The 15669-nt window shown below is 40.2% G+C and overlaps 1 protein-coding gene across 1 annotated transcript in view; it reads right to left on the bottom strand.

Moving 5' to 3' along the window:
- The window catches only part of EYA4 (EYA transcriptional coactivator and phosphatase 4), a 40648-nt gene extending 31185 nt beyond the window's left edge, over positions 1-9463 (bottom strand). The window contains exons 1-4 of the mRNA XM_066611208.1: positions 9388-9463; positions 2696-2762; positions 809-951; positions 548-670 (exon numbers count right to left, since the gene is read on the bottom strand). Coding sequence (XP_066467305.1) covers positions 548-670; positions 809-951; positions 2696-2762; positions 9388-9454 — 400 coding nt within the window. The 5' untranslated portion in view covers positions 9455-9463. The remainder of the gene's footprint in view (positions 1-547; positions 671-808; positions 952-2695; positions 2763-9387) is intronic.
- Positions 9464-15669: the final 6206 nt, after the last annotated feature.

Below are 15669 nucleotides of genomic sequence, written 5' to 3'. Positions count from 1 at the left end.
TGCTTGTAAATGCATCTTAATGGGTGGGATGCTTGTACATGCATCTTAAGCGGGTCTTAACTTATCTCACTTATAACCCACCCTTTAGAGTGGGGAGTGGGCTCCTAAGCTGGAGGAAGCAATCAGCTAAATTTTTGGTGGAATGGGGGAAGTGGGATAGGAGAGAGATGCTCATTTTTGTTCCTAAAACTAAAAACTCCATTGGTCCCTGTCTGTGTGGTTTTTTGTTTTTTTTAACTTAACATTTTTAATAGATAGTCAATTAATAAAATTAAGAACACTGTACAGGAGACATTGTGATTCTGTAAATATGAATTATGAACAAGATGGGAAAACAATTCGGCAAACAAATTATCTATTTAAAATTGGAGGTTATCATACAATAAAGACTGAATAGACAATTATAACTGTAGTGATCAGGAGACATGAGGTATGCTTAACCCCAATAGGCTAGTAATCATATGAAACTGATAGGCATGAAACTGACAGAATCCAATATTATTAAAAAATAGTTTAAAAGAGAAAAGGGAATACACTGATTACTGACCTGGCATTTGGTAAGAATATGGTGTTTGACCTGGCTGCGGTGTGGAGAATCCTGGGCTATAACTAAGACACCCAGTCTGCAATGGTGATTGCGTTTGTGAAAGTCCACTTTCTGTCTTGATGCCTGGCAACATTACACCCAAATCTGTGTAAGAAATTAATTTTCAACTGATTCATACAGATGAAGAGAAAAAAAAGCATAGCAGTTCCATGATGCCAAATTTATTCTTAATAGATTCAAGAACAACTGGAGGTCAAATACCGTAAGTAGGTAAACTGTAAGGCTGTCCCGTCTGTGAATAGGCTGTATATACTGCTGGCTGTTGCATCCCTGAATACTGGGTCTGACCGGTATAAGCAGACATTGTTTGAGCTGCTGGAGTAGAAAGAATGTGTGGATAGGGCCTAGACAGCAGGGGGAAAAATACCATCACTGGTGACCAGAAATACCTGAACAATTGATTCAAACAAAGATAGATAATGACTTAGAAGTCTAGATATTTTACTTCCCGCACAATTACTCATTAAGGTAAAGTGACAGACTGCAGTATGATTGTGTTTCACATACTTTTAGATTTGCCACCTCTTTTACTGATCCTGACCTATCAATAGCAGTTAAAAATCCAGAAATTAAGCAGGGGGAACTTCTTGTGAAAAGGAGGTAAATGACAGGAAAAACTTCAGATTCCTTGATTTTAGGACAGTGAAAGTTCTTCTAACTTAATTGCTAATATGGATCTAAGAAAAACTACATATTAATAAAGTTTCACCAGTGTATAGCGTATTTCCAGTGTTAGGGTGCATCAACAAAGTGTTGATAAAATCCTACACTACAGGAATCATGGGTAGATGAGTCAAAGGCAAAAGTCATGAATTCTAGACAGGCTTGATCTTTGACATCTTTGAAAATAAAGTACTGATTTTGCTCAAAAGAAAACTAATCCAATGCTACTGCATGTATAAGGATGGGACTAGGCATATTAACTCAGTCTGGAGTTGTAACCAAAAACGGAAGCTCTGTAAAATTATTTTCCCTCTCTACATGTTTAAGGAGACTCATGATGGGAAGTCATTATATGCATTTCCCTGTCAATGATTGGCTGCCATTGACTGACTCTTGTGATAGAAACAAAATGCAAGAAAACACCACAAGTAAGTGTGCCTAAAGTATACAGAGAGATGAATATGGCACTGCCATTTTTGATAGTAATCCTACCCTGTGTGGCTAGAAGTCTGAAAAACGCTTCAGTGGCAGCAAGTTCAGGATAGAATTATACTAAGATACCAGCCTACCATATTTGCGCTATGGGCATGCAGCCATTAGCAAAAGCTTTCTCCTTGAATTCAAATCAGCACAGCATGGGACCATACAAAGTATCACTGAAAAGCATTTCATCAACACTGGTTACACAAAATTGTCCGTGCTTTTCTATTAAAAGAAGCTATTAATACACTTTGAAATGTACACTTAGTCTTGATTGGCTTAGTAGTTCAAATGTAATTTAATTGACACAAGCTGAATATGAACACTGAAGAATTAAATTAAATCTGGCCATTACAATCTATGATGAAATATATTAATTTAATTTACTCTTTTATTTCTGTTTTTTAGAATCACTTTTGCACTGGTAGCATAAACTACTTTCACATAAAATGTAACATACTGTACTATAAATACTAGCATTATGTTCACAAATTAATGTTTTACAGATACAGTAACTATAACCACCTTATAATTATACCAATTTTTTTCACGGGCTAAAGTTGAAAATACAATAATTTAACTAGCATTATTAATTTAAACTACTGACTTTTATAGAAAGTTCTATGAACTTTCAGATTATAAACTGTAATGCACTGGATAAAGCAAATCTTTTAAAACTGCTATCCAATGCAGAGAAATATAGCAAATGTAATTAACAGAAGCTAATATCCAAAATCTGGATCCTAAATACATTACATGTAAGAAAATCCCTTGATATCAATGGTACTTAAGTTCCCAAGAATGGGATTGGATCAGAGTCACCTTAATTTTCTAAATGACCCAATAACCGATTTTAAAGTTTCTGACTTTTAAAAACCTTTAAATAAAATATATGGCCTAAACTGGATGATATACAGTTACATTAGAAGATGTTTGGTCACTAACTTGGAGGGATAGAGCTGTGGTGAATATTGATGTGTTGATCTTGGACTGTAGCCACTACTTGTTATAACTGTAAATACAAAAAGTAAAAAAAAAATTCAATCAATACATCAAAAGATTAATAAACAAAAATGTATATAATAACAAAATCAAACATGCTTTATCAAAGTGTGATTGCTCTGATCAAAGTTAATATGAAATAGATAACAAGTTAGTTCTTACAGATGTACATAAGACAAGCAACAGGCAGTGAATATAACTTCCAATATTCATTTTCATCAAGTGTGCTAAACTTGTGACCCATTCAGTTGAATGCAGTTCACCATGGACTTGGTAAGGCTGTTTTTGCTGCCTGCTGGGGGCCCCCAAAAAGAACAAGCATGTCAAGAAGCTGGTCAGCCACAATACACAGCTGGTAGTCTTCATTCCATTTGGTGAGTGAGAAGTCTGATTTTCATAAAGCTAATTTACAGAATTAAAATAATCTCTCTTAAACAATTTTCTACTGTTCTCCATCAAGAAAGACATACCAAATTACTTTTTCACATTCAGTAAAGTTTGTTGCTCAGCACAATTTTCAACATAATCAACTAAAGTTTTACTAATACAAAATACTCAACTGTGACATGACAATAATAATGAACTCCAGGTAACAAGGTAGAGAAGCTTCTAATATTTTCTGCTGAAAGTATAGTTTCAGAAGCTTATATCAAAGACATGAGAGAGCTGCAAAAGATGTGTACATGATGCAGTTTGCCACGTTGGTATCCTTATGTCTTATTGATTACCATATGAAGTTAAATCACAATCACCACTACATGCGCACACATCATGCTATTGTACACTTGGCAAAGCAGATTTAACAAGCAGAACCCCCCTCCCTATGGACTATCTATAATCCTACACCAGTCACCCTAGGGTAGAGAGTATGTGCCCACAGAAGATCTATCAATGCATATTAAAAGTGTGTGGTTGGCAGTTCGATAAGGTGGCGAGGTAGGTCACTCCGTATTCTGAATGACATGCATTAATGAAGCTGTTCCTTCATGACAGCAAATAGGGAAACGTGCTCATGTGGAAGCCCTGCATGAAAATGGAGATGCTGGGAAACCTCTAAACTGGTAGCAATGATTTCAGTGGAATTTTTCATATTAAGCAGCTTCAAGAGTGGTTTAGTTTGACTTAGAATATGATTTCCTTTTTAAAAACATGACATTTTGAGCAGCTGCAGAAATCAGGGCTACGATACAAAGCAGTTGAAACTTATTCAACCAACCACCACTAGCCCAATGAAATCTGTGACTTTTTTTTTAAACAACTGACTCTTGAGCTATGTCATATATTGCTTTTTTAAGTCAGTTCAGTTCCAAAATGGAAAATAAAGGGCTGCGGTTCAAATAAAAACTAGTTTAGAACAAATACTTCTTGTTCAAAAAAAGCAAGACAAAGTCCACTTGGGTTCATGAACTAAGTTTCATGATTCTTTGGATCCTGTTGTATGTTGATAGTATTATACCAGTGTTTCTCAATCAGTGGTATAAATACCACCAATGGTACTTGAGATGATGTCAGGTGGTACTCACAGGACCACCCAGCAGCAAGATCAGGAAGGCAATGCAACAAACAGCAATAGAAGGCTCAGCTCAGCAGGCAGAGCTCCAAAGCATGCTTTTCCACGCTCGAAAAAGCCCTCCAGTCCACCCTTACTGGTGTTTCTCACATGACATCTGGCCTCCCAACCCAGAAGAAACTGACAATGATGTCATCACCAGTTACTTTGGGTGGTACTTCGATTAGGTGGACCATGTGAAGTAGTACTGCGGAGGACAAACCTTGAGAAACATTCCTAATCTACTTTCCATGTGCTGCATCCAGGAGTTGGGGGGCACTCACAGAGGCCTCCCCAAGGTAAGGCAATGTTTGTTCCCTTACCTCTGAGTTGCACTGGCCTTAAGGCAGTACTGGAAGGTTGGTTATGATTGTGGCCATAATGACATAAATGTTTCACTTGTGCGCACACACAATCAGATGCAACACTTATTTTACTTTTTTCAAAGACATAGTACATTCATTTAATTTCACACAGAAACCAGCGCTCAAGAGCTCAAGTACAGTAGCTGTCAACAGCATACACAGAGCAGCTGTATTTTTCTGAGCAAGCCCCAACGATGACAATCATATCCTATTAAAAATCATTCAGGAGTACTGCCTAGCCTGGATTGAATCCAAAAATTTTGAAGTTTCTCTTTCGTCTAACCATCTGTCTTGACTAAGACAGATGTGTTCCAAATATATGTACTCTAAAATTTTGAACCAATCCCTTCAGAGCAAATCCATACTAGGCAAACATACAGAGTGTCTTTATTAGGACATCTGCTGTTCATTCACTTTTGAAAAGATTAAAGTAATAGGTAAAGTGGCATGGAATTTCTTTAGTCTAATCAATCACAATTTTACTTCAAAGTGTATTCCTCCTAGCATGTCTTAGTGGTACTAGCAACCAGCCTTCAGAGTTACACAAGTAACAAATAGGGGAGGATTCTTCACTATTCCTCATTATTTTGTGAAGTACAGTATGGCCAGGATTTAAAAACAACCAAAAAAAACCTATGCATCTCGTTCTGTGAGGAGTTTGGGATTGTTTTTCTTGAACATTCTCTAGAATCAAACAGTTTCTAGAACTGACAGGCGTTTCAAAATAAAACTGTGGTAAATCATGATTGAATGCTATCCAATATAGATATAAAAGCTACGGAGCATGTCCAAGACCTTGGGGTTGCTTACAGTAACTCTGAATCCCTGCCTATATCTACAGATTAATAAATGTCTTTTAAAATATGCGTCTTAACATCATAGAATGCAATGACATCATTCTTAAGTACTTCTAAGTGTTTAAAATGTTAAAATGGCCTAGAAATACAAACCAGGATTCAACAAATTCAGCTCATTGGCATAGCACAAACTTTACTGGGCTCACTGAAGTAATTTCACAGATCTTTAGTGCCTGGCCAGTACTACATAGAAGTAGCAAAAGGAAAGATATAGCACATCTAGGGCTTCAGTTCTAAGCATATTTACTCTGCGAATCTCAGCTTATTTACTTCCAAGTACATACAGTTATACAATAAGTTGGTATTTGGATGATAAATTTTAGACTCTCTTCAGTTTGCAAAATTCATTGCAAGCTAAACGAAGTACAAAGAGCAGTGTCAATTGCCCATATAAGCTCTAAACCAGGACTGGATTTTGTTATGTCTTGAAGAAGAAGAATAGTTTTTGTACAGGAATTCAACTCATCTTTACAAAGAAAAAACCAGAAATGTTTTAGCTCCTTTAGTATTCATGAAACATTTATGACTCTTTTCTCCATTGATTAGATTATATTTCAGTTCTTTTTGCCTTATGTTATTAATGGACCTACTGCTGATCTTGCTTGTTACTTAAGAGATTCAAGTGAAAGTGCATACCCCCACTATAGGCAACTGATGAATGGAAAAATTTCAACACATGCAGAAAACAAATTAGTTTCCTATAGTCCTGCTCCATTCTAAGCTGAAAAAACCATGGTGCTGAGTTTTTAAACAAAGTGAAAACCTAAACACCACCATCATACTAAATTAACACAAAATAATGGGTAAAGCTACAGGAACATGAATAAATTCACAGTGACATTTATTTAGCAGTAAATACTAAACCTACTCTAAGTAGATATAACTTATTACCAATAATCAAATGGTAATAACTGCAATTATAATTTCATAAACCAACAATTGATTCCTTTGGATTTATGAAGGTTATGTTAACTGAAAACCATGAAGAAGCAAGAATTTAATAACATTAGAGTTTGTCTTGTGAATGTATATTCAAATTCAATCAAGCTATTTTTTTGACAACTGACAATGCAATCCTAATTGCTGCTAGTGCCAGTGTAGCAACTGCTGTAGCGGTGCTAGTTATCGCAAATGTAAAGCAAGTAAAGCAAGCAGCACTGGCAGGAAGGCCTGCACAATCCTTCTGGTGCCGCATCCAGACCCCTAGCCGCTGGTAGAGGTGAGTGCAGTGCTGAGTGGCGAAGGGGTTGGGGGAGGGAAGTGGAATGGTGGGCAGGTGTGGGAGAGGGCAGACTGGGGGTGGAACAGGAGGCCTTCACCATATCCTAACTCCCTTCTTGGGCCTAGTGGCCTTACATAGGCCTTCTCAGACTTGCACCAATGATAATGCTAGCACAGATCAGAGAAGCCCCATGGACAAGGCTGGGGCTTTACAAAGGGTAAGGGGACAAAAGTCTACCCCAAGTAGACCTTCACTCTCCTCTTCATCAGTGCTGGATATAGCGTAGGTCATGTAGCCCTGCTGCTCTAGCAGCAGCAGGCCTGGGTTGTCCATTTTCCAGCTACACTTAGGGCCCAATCCTATGGGCCGTCAACACTGGCACTGGAGCACAACGCTAGCTGTCATAAACACTGGGAGAGTAAGGAGTGCTGGTGCTGGAGCAGCACAAGTTGGCGCTGGGCCCAGTGCCAGGAGGGCAATGCTGCATGGCTGCCAGAGGTAAGTACCATCACTGGGTAGCAGCGCAGGAGGAACCAGCCAGGAGGTGGGTGAGACCAGTGAAGGCCTCCTCCGCTGGATCCTATCCTCTGTGTTGGGGTGAAAAGCTCAACCTGGAGCTTCTTCAGCCTGCACAGAACTGAGGAAGCCCACTGCAGGTGCTGCGCCTTACTCAGGGGAAAGATGTCTGGCGGCTTCCGCATGCCTAATGGATGGCACCACTATTCCTCCAGATGCTGAGAAGAATAGGATTGGGCTGTTATTCTGGTTGATTTTTATTGTATAGGCATTGTGCAGCGGTTTTCAAACTCTCAGAGAGTTTCAAACTCTCCTTATGGGGCTGGGGGAAGGCAGCGGCGCGATCCCCAGGATGGTGCCGCTCAGGGGGCTGCAGAGGCTTGGCTGTACTTACCAGAGCCTCCTGCAGCCTTCCGGCGGTGCCGGGAGCCCTGTGCGACCTTCTGCAGGGCTGCCCAAAGCTGCAAAAGTGAAAGTGGAGCGAAAGTGGTTTTGTGGAAGTGGAGCACAATCACTCCACTTTCACTTGTGAAGCTGTGGTGAGCCCTGCAGAAGGCCGCACAGGGCTCCCGGCACACCCGGAAGGCTGCAGGAGGCTCTGGTAAGTACAGCCAAGCCCCTGCAGTCCCCTGAGCGGCGCGATCCTGGGGATCGCGCCGTTGCCTCTTCCCTGCCTCCTCGCTGCCCCCGTCCCTTAAGAGGAAAGAGGCCAGGGCCCTCAGGCTGGGGCGTCGCGATGCCCTAGCCTGAGGGCCCTGGCATTGTCTATTGTTATCTTCTAACATGATTTTTGTTTTCTTTTAACATTCTTATTTGATGTTTAGGGATTCATTTTTCTTTTAGTGTCATGTAGCAAAATGTTATGCGTATAGATCTAGTAGTCCAAGTCTGCCACCTTAACAGGGGGCTATAGGGATGTTAGAATTATTTAAGATATAAATCTTCAAGATTAAATTCTATGAAAAATGTCACAACGGCAGTATAACAAATGAAACAATGTACATTTTATTGGTTAATCTTTTGTATGCATGTGCATGGGTTGCCTCCCACAGGTAGCTGTGTGATTTTTTGGTGATAATGAAATAAGAACACATAACACCGCGTTCTGAACTTCTCATTTTTGTAAAACAAACAAACAAAAATACCTGAAATCTGCAAAAAAATAAACTGGGAATTCTGCAAAACAATAAAAAATAATTGGCTTGAGAGTGTGTGTGTGTGCATGGGTAACGACCATGGCTGCATCTACCGACACTATATCACCAATATCACTTACCTACTACAACTTTAAAGCGATTATAATTATGATTATAAAAATGTGACCTTGGAATAAAAACACATAACTCTGCTTTTTGCACTTTTCCTCCTTGGGAAAAAATGAAATATGTGATAAAATAAAAACATTTAACACCATTACCTGTAGGTTTCTGGGCCAGTTGTTCAAGAAATGCAGAGTATAAGCTATATTATAAATTAAATAAGAGTGTTCATGACAGCTTTGATCTGATATTTATTAAGTTCTATGGGGCTATTTTATTAGTTGTGAGAATTAACATTGTTTATTTGGTTTATTATGTAGTGCATATGTTCTTAATTGTGATTAGACACTAATACCGCCTACATAAATTCACAGTTCATTCCAAAAACATTGTTACTGTTAAGGAACAGAAATTCTTTATCTCACCTCCTATTAATATATCAAACTATCAGATCTCTAATTCAGGAATCTAACATATTTCCAGTCAGATCTGGAGTCATGTTTTGTTAAATGCGTTTTTTTAAAACAGACATCCATGGCCTCTGTTGAGCTCTGGTGGGCGTGTGTGTGGTGGGGGGCCGGACTTAATCCACAAATACAGAATCCACAGATATGTGGGGCCCTGTGTATATTCTCTTGATATTTCCTATATATGCAAATATATATTCTACCACTAACTTATGGCAACAGTCTTATGGCAAACATATGGGTTAGTTTGCCTAACCCATGGAAAACTAAATGAAATTAACAAACTATGAGTACACATTCCTAAGTGATTTGTAGTGTTTATTGTTACAAAGAATAACAAGAACTAATAAGGCAGTATTAATATAGATCTGTTAGTGCTATGAGCGTATTATGCCTTTACCTGACCCAGTAAATGTGTCAAGAGATCCATCTCCACTTGTTGTTGTTGCAGTTTCATTGCTGTTCATTGGCTCTGTTTTGACTGCAAGAAGAGACACTACACAGAAGAATAAGGAGATATGAGATTTTTCTTCTAAATTTATACTTGCATATGACATAATCATGCCAGTTACAGCAAAAATGTGCAGTTCTGGGTCAGCAAAACTATATACTGGGGAAAAAATGTTATATTTGCAAGAGCAATCACTGCAATACAACCGTATCTTTAAAAAAAAATTAACCACACACATGCATTAACTCACTTTCCCAAAAAATTGCTATATTTATCCAGAGATGCTTTAATGTAAATCCAGTGCAGATTTCAGCCACAAAAAGTCAAAGAATTTTTTAAAAGCATAAAACACAAATTAAAATTATTTTGGTCAAATGAAACAGATTATTATTTCACTTTATTTAAGCTGCAAAACTATACACATTAATATGGGAGTAAGTCACACTGAATTCAATGGGGCTTACTTCTGAGTAGACATGTATAGGATTGCACTGAAATAATGCTATTATTCCATGGAATAAATATGCACTGTACATAATCTGACCTACTCTTGACAAATGAGAATAAAATAGCTTCAGAACTATGCTGTTGTAAATTTAGCACCCAAATATTCATTTCTAACTAAAATGGTGACACAGGACATTCTGATACTTCATTCTTTGGCAGGTAATAAATGCATGATTGTTATCCCTTTGCGATATATATGGGATCCAAATGCCCCTCCTCAATATGTACTTTAGTGGGCAGGGATATCAAATTTCCCCAAAACTCCAGAAGAAATATGCTATCACTGAGTAATGTGATTTCTACTAGTTAGCCCACGTAAGGCCACGTATGACAATCATGGGTATCAACTGGACAGTGTCTGCAACATTTTTTTTTTTTGTCAAATTCAATTTTTGATTTTCCTTTTTAACTGTTTTCAGATGTCTTGTTTTTATATCACCTATTGGTTTGTTTTATGCTATTTAAATATTTATCTGTGTTTAGGGACATTTTATGGTCATTAATTTTCTAAATTACCTCAAATGTAGACTGACAAAACCTATTGTACTCTGTGCCTATGGCAAGTGGCATAATTGGCGATTTTTGGTTGGTTGGTTGGTTGGTTGGTTGGTTGGTGTGTGTGTGTGAGAAAGAGAGAGATTCCAGATTGATAGTATTCATGAACACTGTTCTTGTCCCCACTCAATACTACCATGTTTCCCCGAAAATAAGACCTACCCCAAAAATAAGACCTTGTGTGTTTTTTGAGAATTGCTGAAATATAAGACCTATCCCGAAAATAAGACCTAGTTGTGATCAGCGCCAGGGGGGAGGGTGGAAGGGGTCCTCGGGTGAAGGCGGGTGGACAACGTGACTGGGAACGCTGCACTCCTGTGCACCACCTAGAAAGCACCTGCTCTGCTGCCTTTGGCAGAGGATGCTGAGGAGGAGCTGAGGCGGGAAGTAGCAAGTGAGGCAACCCTGCCTATCGGGCTCTGAGGCTCTCCACACTTTCCAGGGATTAAGTCCCATTAACTATAAAGGGACTGACTTCTGAGTAGACAGGCAGGCAGGCATCTTCCTAGGTGCTGAGGGGACACCCTCTCCACACCTTCCTGGGAGTAAGTCCCATTAACTACTGTGTTTCCCCAAAAATAAGACCTACCCCCAAAAAAAGACCTAGTGTGTTTTTGTTTTTTTTTTGAGCCAAAAAAAAATATAAGACAGTGTCTTATTTTCGGGGAAACACAGTATTTGTGCACATTTTTCTTTTTTAGAAATTTGAAAATGATACACTGTCCTCCAGCACTGTAGTACAAATCCATACATATAACTCAATTAGTATATATTCAACTGTATATGGAGACCAACTTGTACTACTGATACTGAGTTAAGAGAAACAGAATTTTTGAAACGCCTCAGAGAGGTTCATAGTTACTTTATACTGTTCAGGTTTAATGCAGGCTGTGAAATGAAAGGAAATATAGACTGTGCTATGATCAAGTATGTTCATAAAAACTAAGTAGGTTTGACTATTAGAGAGACAGAACATTAGCTTCATGACTTTGTCCCACAGCCAGGAGGAAATCACTAAAGGAGCATAAAATACATTTTGAAATTTCCTGATCTTTCACACTGCAAGAAGAGTGTCAAGCTTCCTTACTTAAAAAAAAAAAAAAAAAAAGGAATCATTCAGTTACGTTTTGCAGCTCAAATTATTGCCATGCAAAGATGTTTTTGTTTCACTTCACTTTCAAGATTCAGTAGTCAATTATTTTTAGTTGCTGCTGTTGCTTGGAGTAATTTTCAAGGGTTTATTTTCACCTTTTTTCTTTTTATAATTTGTATGATAGAATGTGTTTCGGAAGATGTTTTCACAGCGATACATTTTGTTATGATGATATTTATTGTTTTTATATTAGCTTGGGCACTCTTTTTTTGGGAAGGCGCTATTTGGAAGGATTGGATACAAATATTTAAATAATAAAATAAAGATAATAGATACAGATTTTTCACCCAAAACAAGAAGCATGCCATGCACAAAAAGCCAGACTAGTAGAGTGGATGGATCATTGCAGTTGGATATGGTAGACCATGTTCCAATTCTTGATAAGCATGTAAAGATTAGAGAATGCTGTTGAGCAAGTTCCTGCCTCACAAGACAGGCAGCCCAATCCTGAGCTGCCCGGAGCTGCGGGACCCGCAGCTCCACGGAGGGCTCCCGCCAGATCCAGCGCCTCCTGCGCTACTGTGGGAGGCTCTTCGGGAGACAGGGACGTTCATCCCCTTCCCCCGAGTAAGGGAAGCAGCCCCGCGATGGGGCTACTCACTTTAGCAGCGACTGTTTGGTCGCCGCTAAAGTAAAGGCGCTCGTGTAGGGTGAGCCACCCTGCACGATCACCTTGGATCCTGCGGAGCTCGGCTCCGCAGATCCGCCTCTCCCCTCCCCCTGACACGCCTCCCCCCTCCCAAGAATGCCTCCCCCACCCCCTTGACCATGCCCCAACTCCCGTTCCACAGCCCAGTGGTCATGGAACCTGGGCACCTGCCGTGCACTGGCTCAGCGTTGGCCGGAGCTGGGCTAGCTCCGGTGGGAGCCCGGCAGTAAGCCCCGCAAATGTGCCTTACGTGTTTGCGAATGTGGTCCGCACTGCAGAGGCACGGCACAGACCACAGGATCAGGCTCTCAGGCCCTAGACCAGTGATTTTCAACCTTTTTCCATCTCACTGCACACTGACAAGACACTAAACTTGTCAAGGTACACCATCAGGTTTTTGACAATTGACAAGGCACACTATACTATCAGTGGGGGACTCACATCCCTCATTGGCCCTACTAATAAATGACCTTCCCCAAATTCCTGTGGCACACCTGTGGACCACTTGTGGCACACCAATGTGCCATGGCAGAGTGGTGGAAAATGGCTGCCCTAGACCAAGGGTGTCAAACTTGTTTCATATAGTGGGCTGAGTAGCATGCATGGCACCTGCTGAGGGCTAGAAGTGCCATCATTAAGTAGGAAGTGATGTCATTAAGCAGATCTGTGAAGTGATGCCTCAAGAAGAAGTGGCACAGCTGAAAGGACAGCTTGTGTGACAATTGGTTTCTCCCAGTACTGTCTCCTTCTCTCAGCCCTCCTGGTCTTCCCTGTACCCTGAAGAGTTCCTTGCCTTTTGTCTCCTTCCGTTTCTCCCTTCCAGGGCCTTGGCAGAAGTAGAGCTGCTGAAAGGGTGGCACTGGGACAGCCCAATTATCATGGGGGCCAGAGAAAGAGGTTCCAGGGGCCACATTCAGTTCACGGGTCATGTTTGTCACCCCTGACCTAGACACACTTAAGGCATGGATACATTCCCATTTACTTCTTAGAACTAAACTTTCACCCTAATCAAAGTAGGCTGAAAAGGCAATAGCTAGATTTTTAACATTCCCCCCCATTCACATGATATAGTGAAAAAGGAATCTGTTAAATACTCTTTTCCAAACCAGATTAGATCACAAATGGTTTGTATAGTTTACAAAGCATATGCAAGTGCAGTGGTGTAGCTAAGGGGAAGCTGAGAGGCAATTTCCTTGGACTCCACACTTGGGAGAGCATCAGAGGTGCCGTTCTGAGACCCAGAGGAGGTCGTGTGTGGCCTCCCCAAGCCTCAGAAGGCCTTTCAGAAATTTTTAGCAAAAACCAGAAGTGCTTCGGGGAGGGGGGGGCATGAAATTGTTTTTGCCCTGGGTGCCAGATGGCATAGCTACACCACTGTGTACTGAAACTGAATTACTTTATGGTGCTGAACTGCAGGAAATAATGTTAATGCAATCTTTGAGTTGGATTACAAATCTCTCGTATATGTGATCAGGGTCAGACCAAGGCTTTCAAGGCCTACAGTGCTATACCCCTCCTCGCCTTTTTTAAAATCCTCCTTGCCCTTTTTTCAATTCAGGAGGAGGAGAAAGGGGAGCACCGGAGACAAGTGAGAAGACGGGGATGGGCACCGCTGCCAGTCTGCTGTCTGAGAGCCCAATCCTGAGCTCCTGGGTTTTAACCATTAACTTGACATGATACCAACGTAGTGGGGGAGGGGGGCAGCCTTGTAATACTTCTGCCATGGAAGAAATATGTCTTTACACCTTAGTTGGACTTGGACTTAGTTACACCAAGTTGGACTTGGTCTGCCAAACAACAGGAGCAGATGAGCAGAATATCATGGATGGGGGGGGGGAGTGTGCTGCACAGGGATAAGGGAAATCAGTAAAAATCACCCATTCCACTTAACATGCTGGGATGTTTTCAATTTAGGCAAGCCAGTCTTAAGGTCCAACTCATTCGCTTTTAGGGCAGGTTCAGACATAATAGGAAACAATAGTTTTCTGCCATGGAAACAGCCTGGGAGCACTCCCCTCTCCCCCCTTTCATGTGTACGAATGGATGCGTGAGAAAAATTTTACTTATCTATTGAGATAGATTGAGATAAACTACAGTTCTCATTATATATGAACTCAGAGAGCTGCAGTTTATGCAAACCACAGTTAGGTAACGAACCAGGATCTGAAATCACAGGTTGATTCTGGTATAGACCTAGCTGACAGAGAGAAAACTGAGGAAGCAAGTGTATAAATTAAGTGGCTTCTCTAACAGAATATAGTCTTTCCTCTACATACATATCACTGACATATCACTTGTTTTATAGCATGGGAAAGTTGGCAATCTAGCCAGGGATGAAAAACAATCCTCTGCTAGCAGAGTCACATTTGCTGTAGGATCTCTTTTCCTCTACTGCAACTAGGCTATGTGGATAATCACTTTAGTTTATGTATTCATTTTAGAGCTGGTTACATAAACATGATGTAATAAATAAAGGCCACTGAGCTAAAAAAAACCCAACTGATTTGACTTTTTTCTATGGTGGAATACGTGTAACTATCTCCTTAACACCATTCAGAGCAGAAGGTGTACAGTTATATATATATATAATGCAGAATTATAGACTACTTTATGGTAACTTCTTCATGTTGGCTACTTACTTGGGCTGGAATAACCAGAATAAAATCTTTTATATACTTAGAGGGGTAGATGAGGAGCTCTCAGGGGTGGTGGCTAAATACATAAAGTTGATTATTAAGAGACATACTTCCATGGTGATGATGAATTGCTGAGATTACATGATGACATCTGGTTTAATGCTGATTGGGACGACCTGGATGACTTAAGCCCAAATCCTAACCAACTTTCCAGCACTGACATAGTTGTGTCAATGGGGCATGTGCTGCATCCTGCAGTTGGGTGCAGTCGCAGAAGCCTCCTCAAGGTAAGGGAATGGTTGTTCCCTTAACTTGGAGCAGCACTGCCCTTACTTCGGTGCTGGAAAGTTGCTTAGGATTGCACCCTTAGTCATCCAACTTTTGTCTTACGTTGCATGTATTTTAATTATACCAGTAAAGGTCTCTTGAATCTTGACTACGTTATGGTAACTTCTCCATCTTTCTCTCATTATGTAAAGGGGTCTGAGGAGCAGGAGAATGTTGTTCAATAATGAATTAAAAAACAACAAAGCACAAATACCAGAAATTCAACACAACAGTAATGAAGCCAGTCACACACATGCACTATACCAGGATCGTTCATACTCGTTGCAGAAGAGGGAGTACTGCAACTCAGCAACCAGTCTGCTGTATTTAATACAGTCATGTTGTCACCTGAGAATCAGAATGGTATACAATGGTTCATTGTCTGAATATCTGCTTAATGTACA

This window comes from Tiliqua scincoides, chromosome 1 (genome assembly GCF_035046505.1).
Source record: "Tiliqua scincoides isolate rTilSci1 chromosome 1, rTilSci1.hap2, whole genome shotgun sequence".
In the NCBI taxonomy this organism is placed as follows: domain Eukaryota; kingdom Metazoa; phylum Chordata; class Lepidosauria; order Squamata; family Scincidae; genus Tiliqua; species Tiliqua scincoides.
This window is presented reverse-complemented; position numbering and strand designations above follow the sequence as displayed.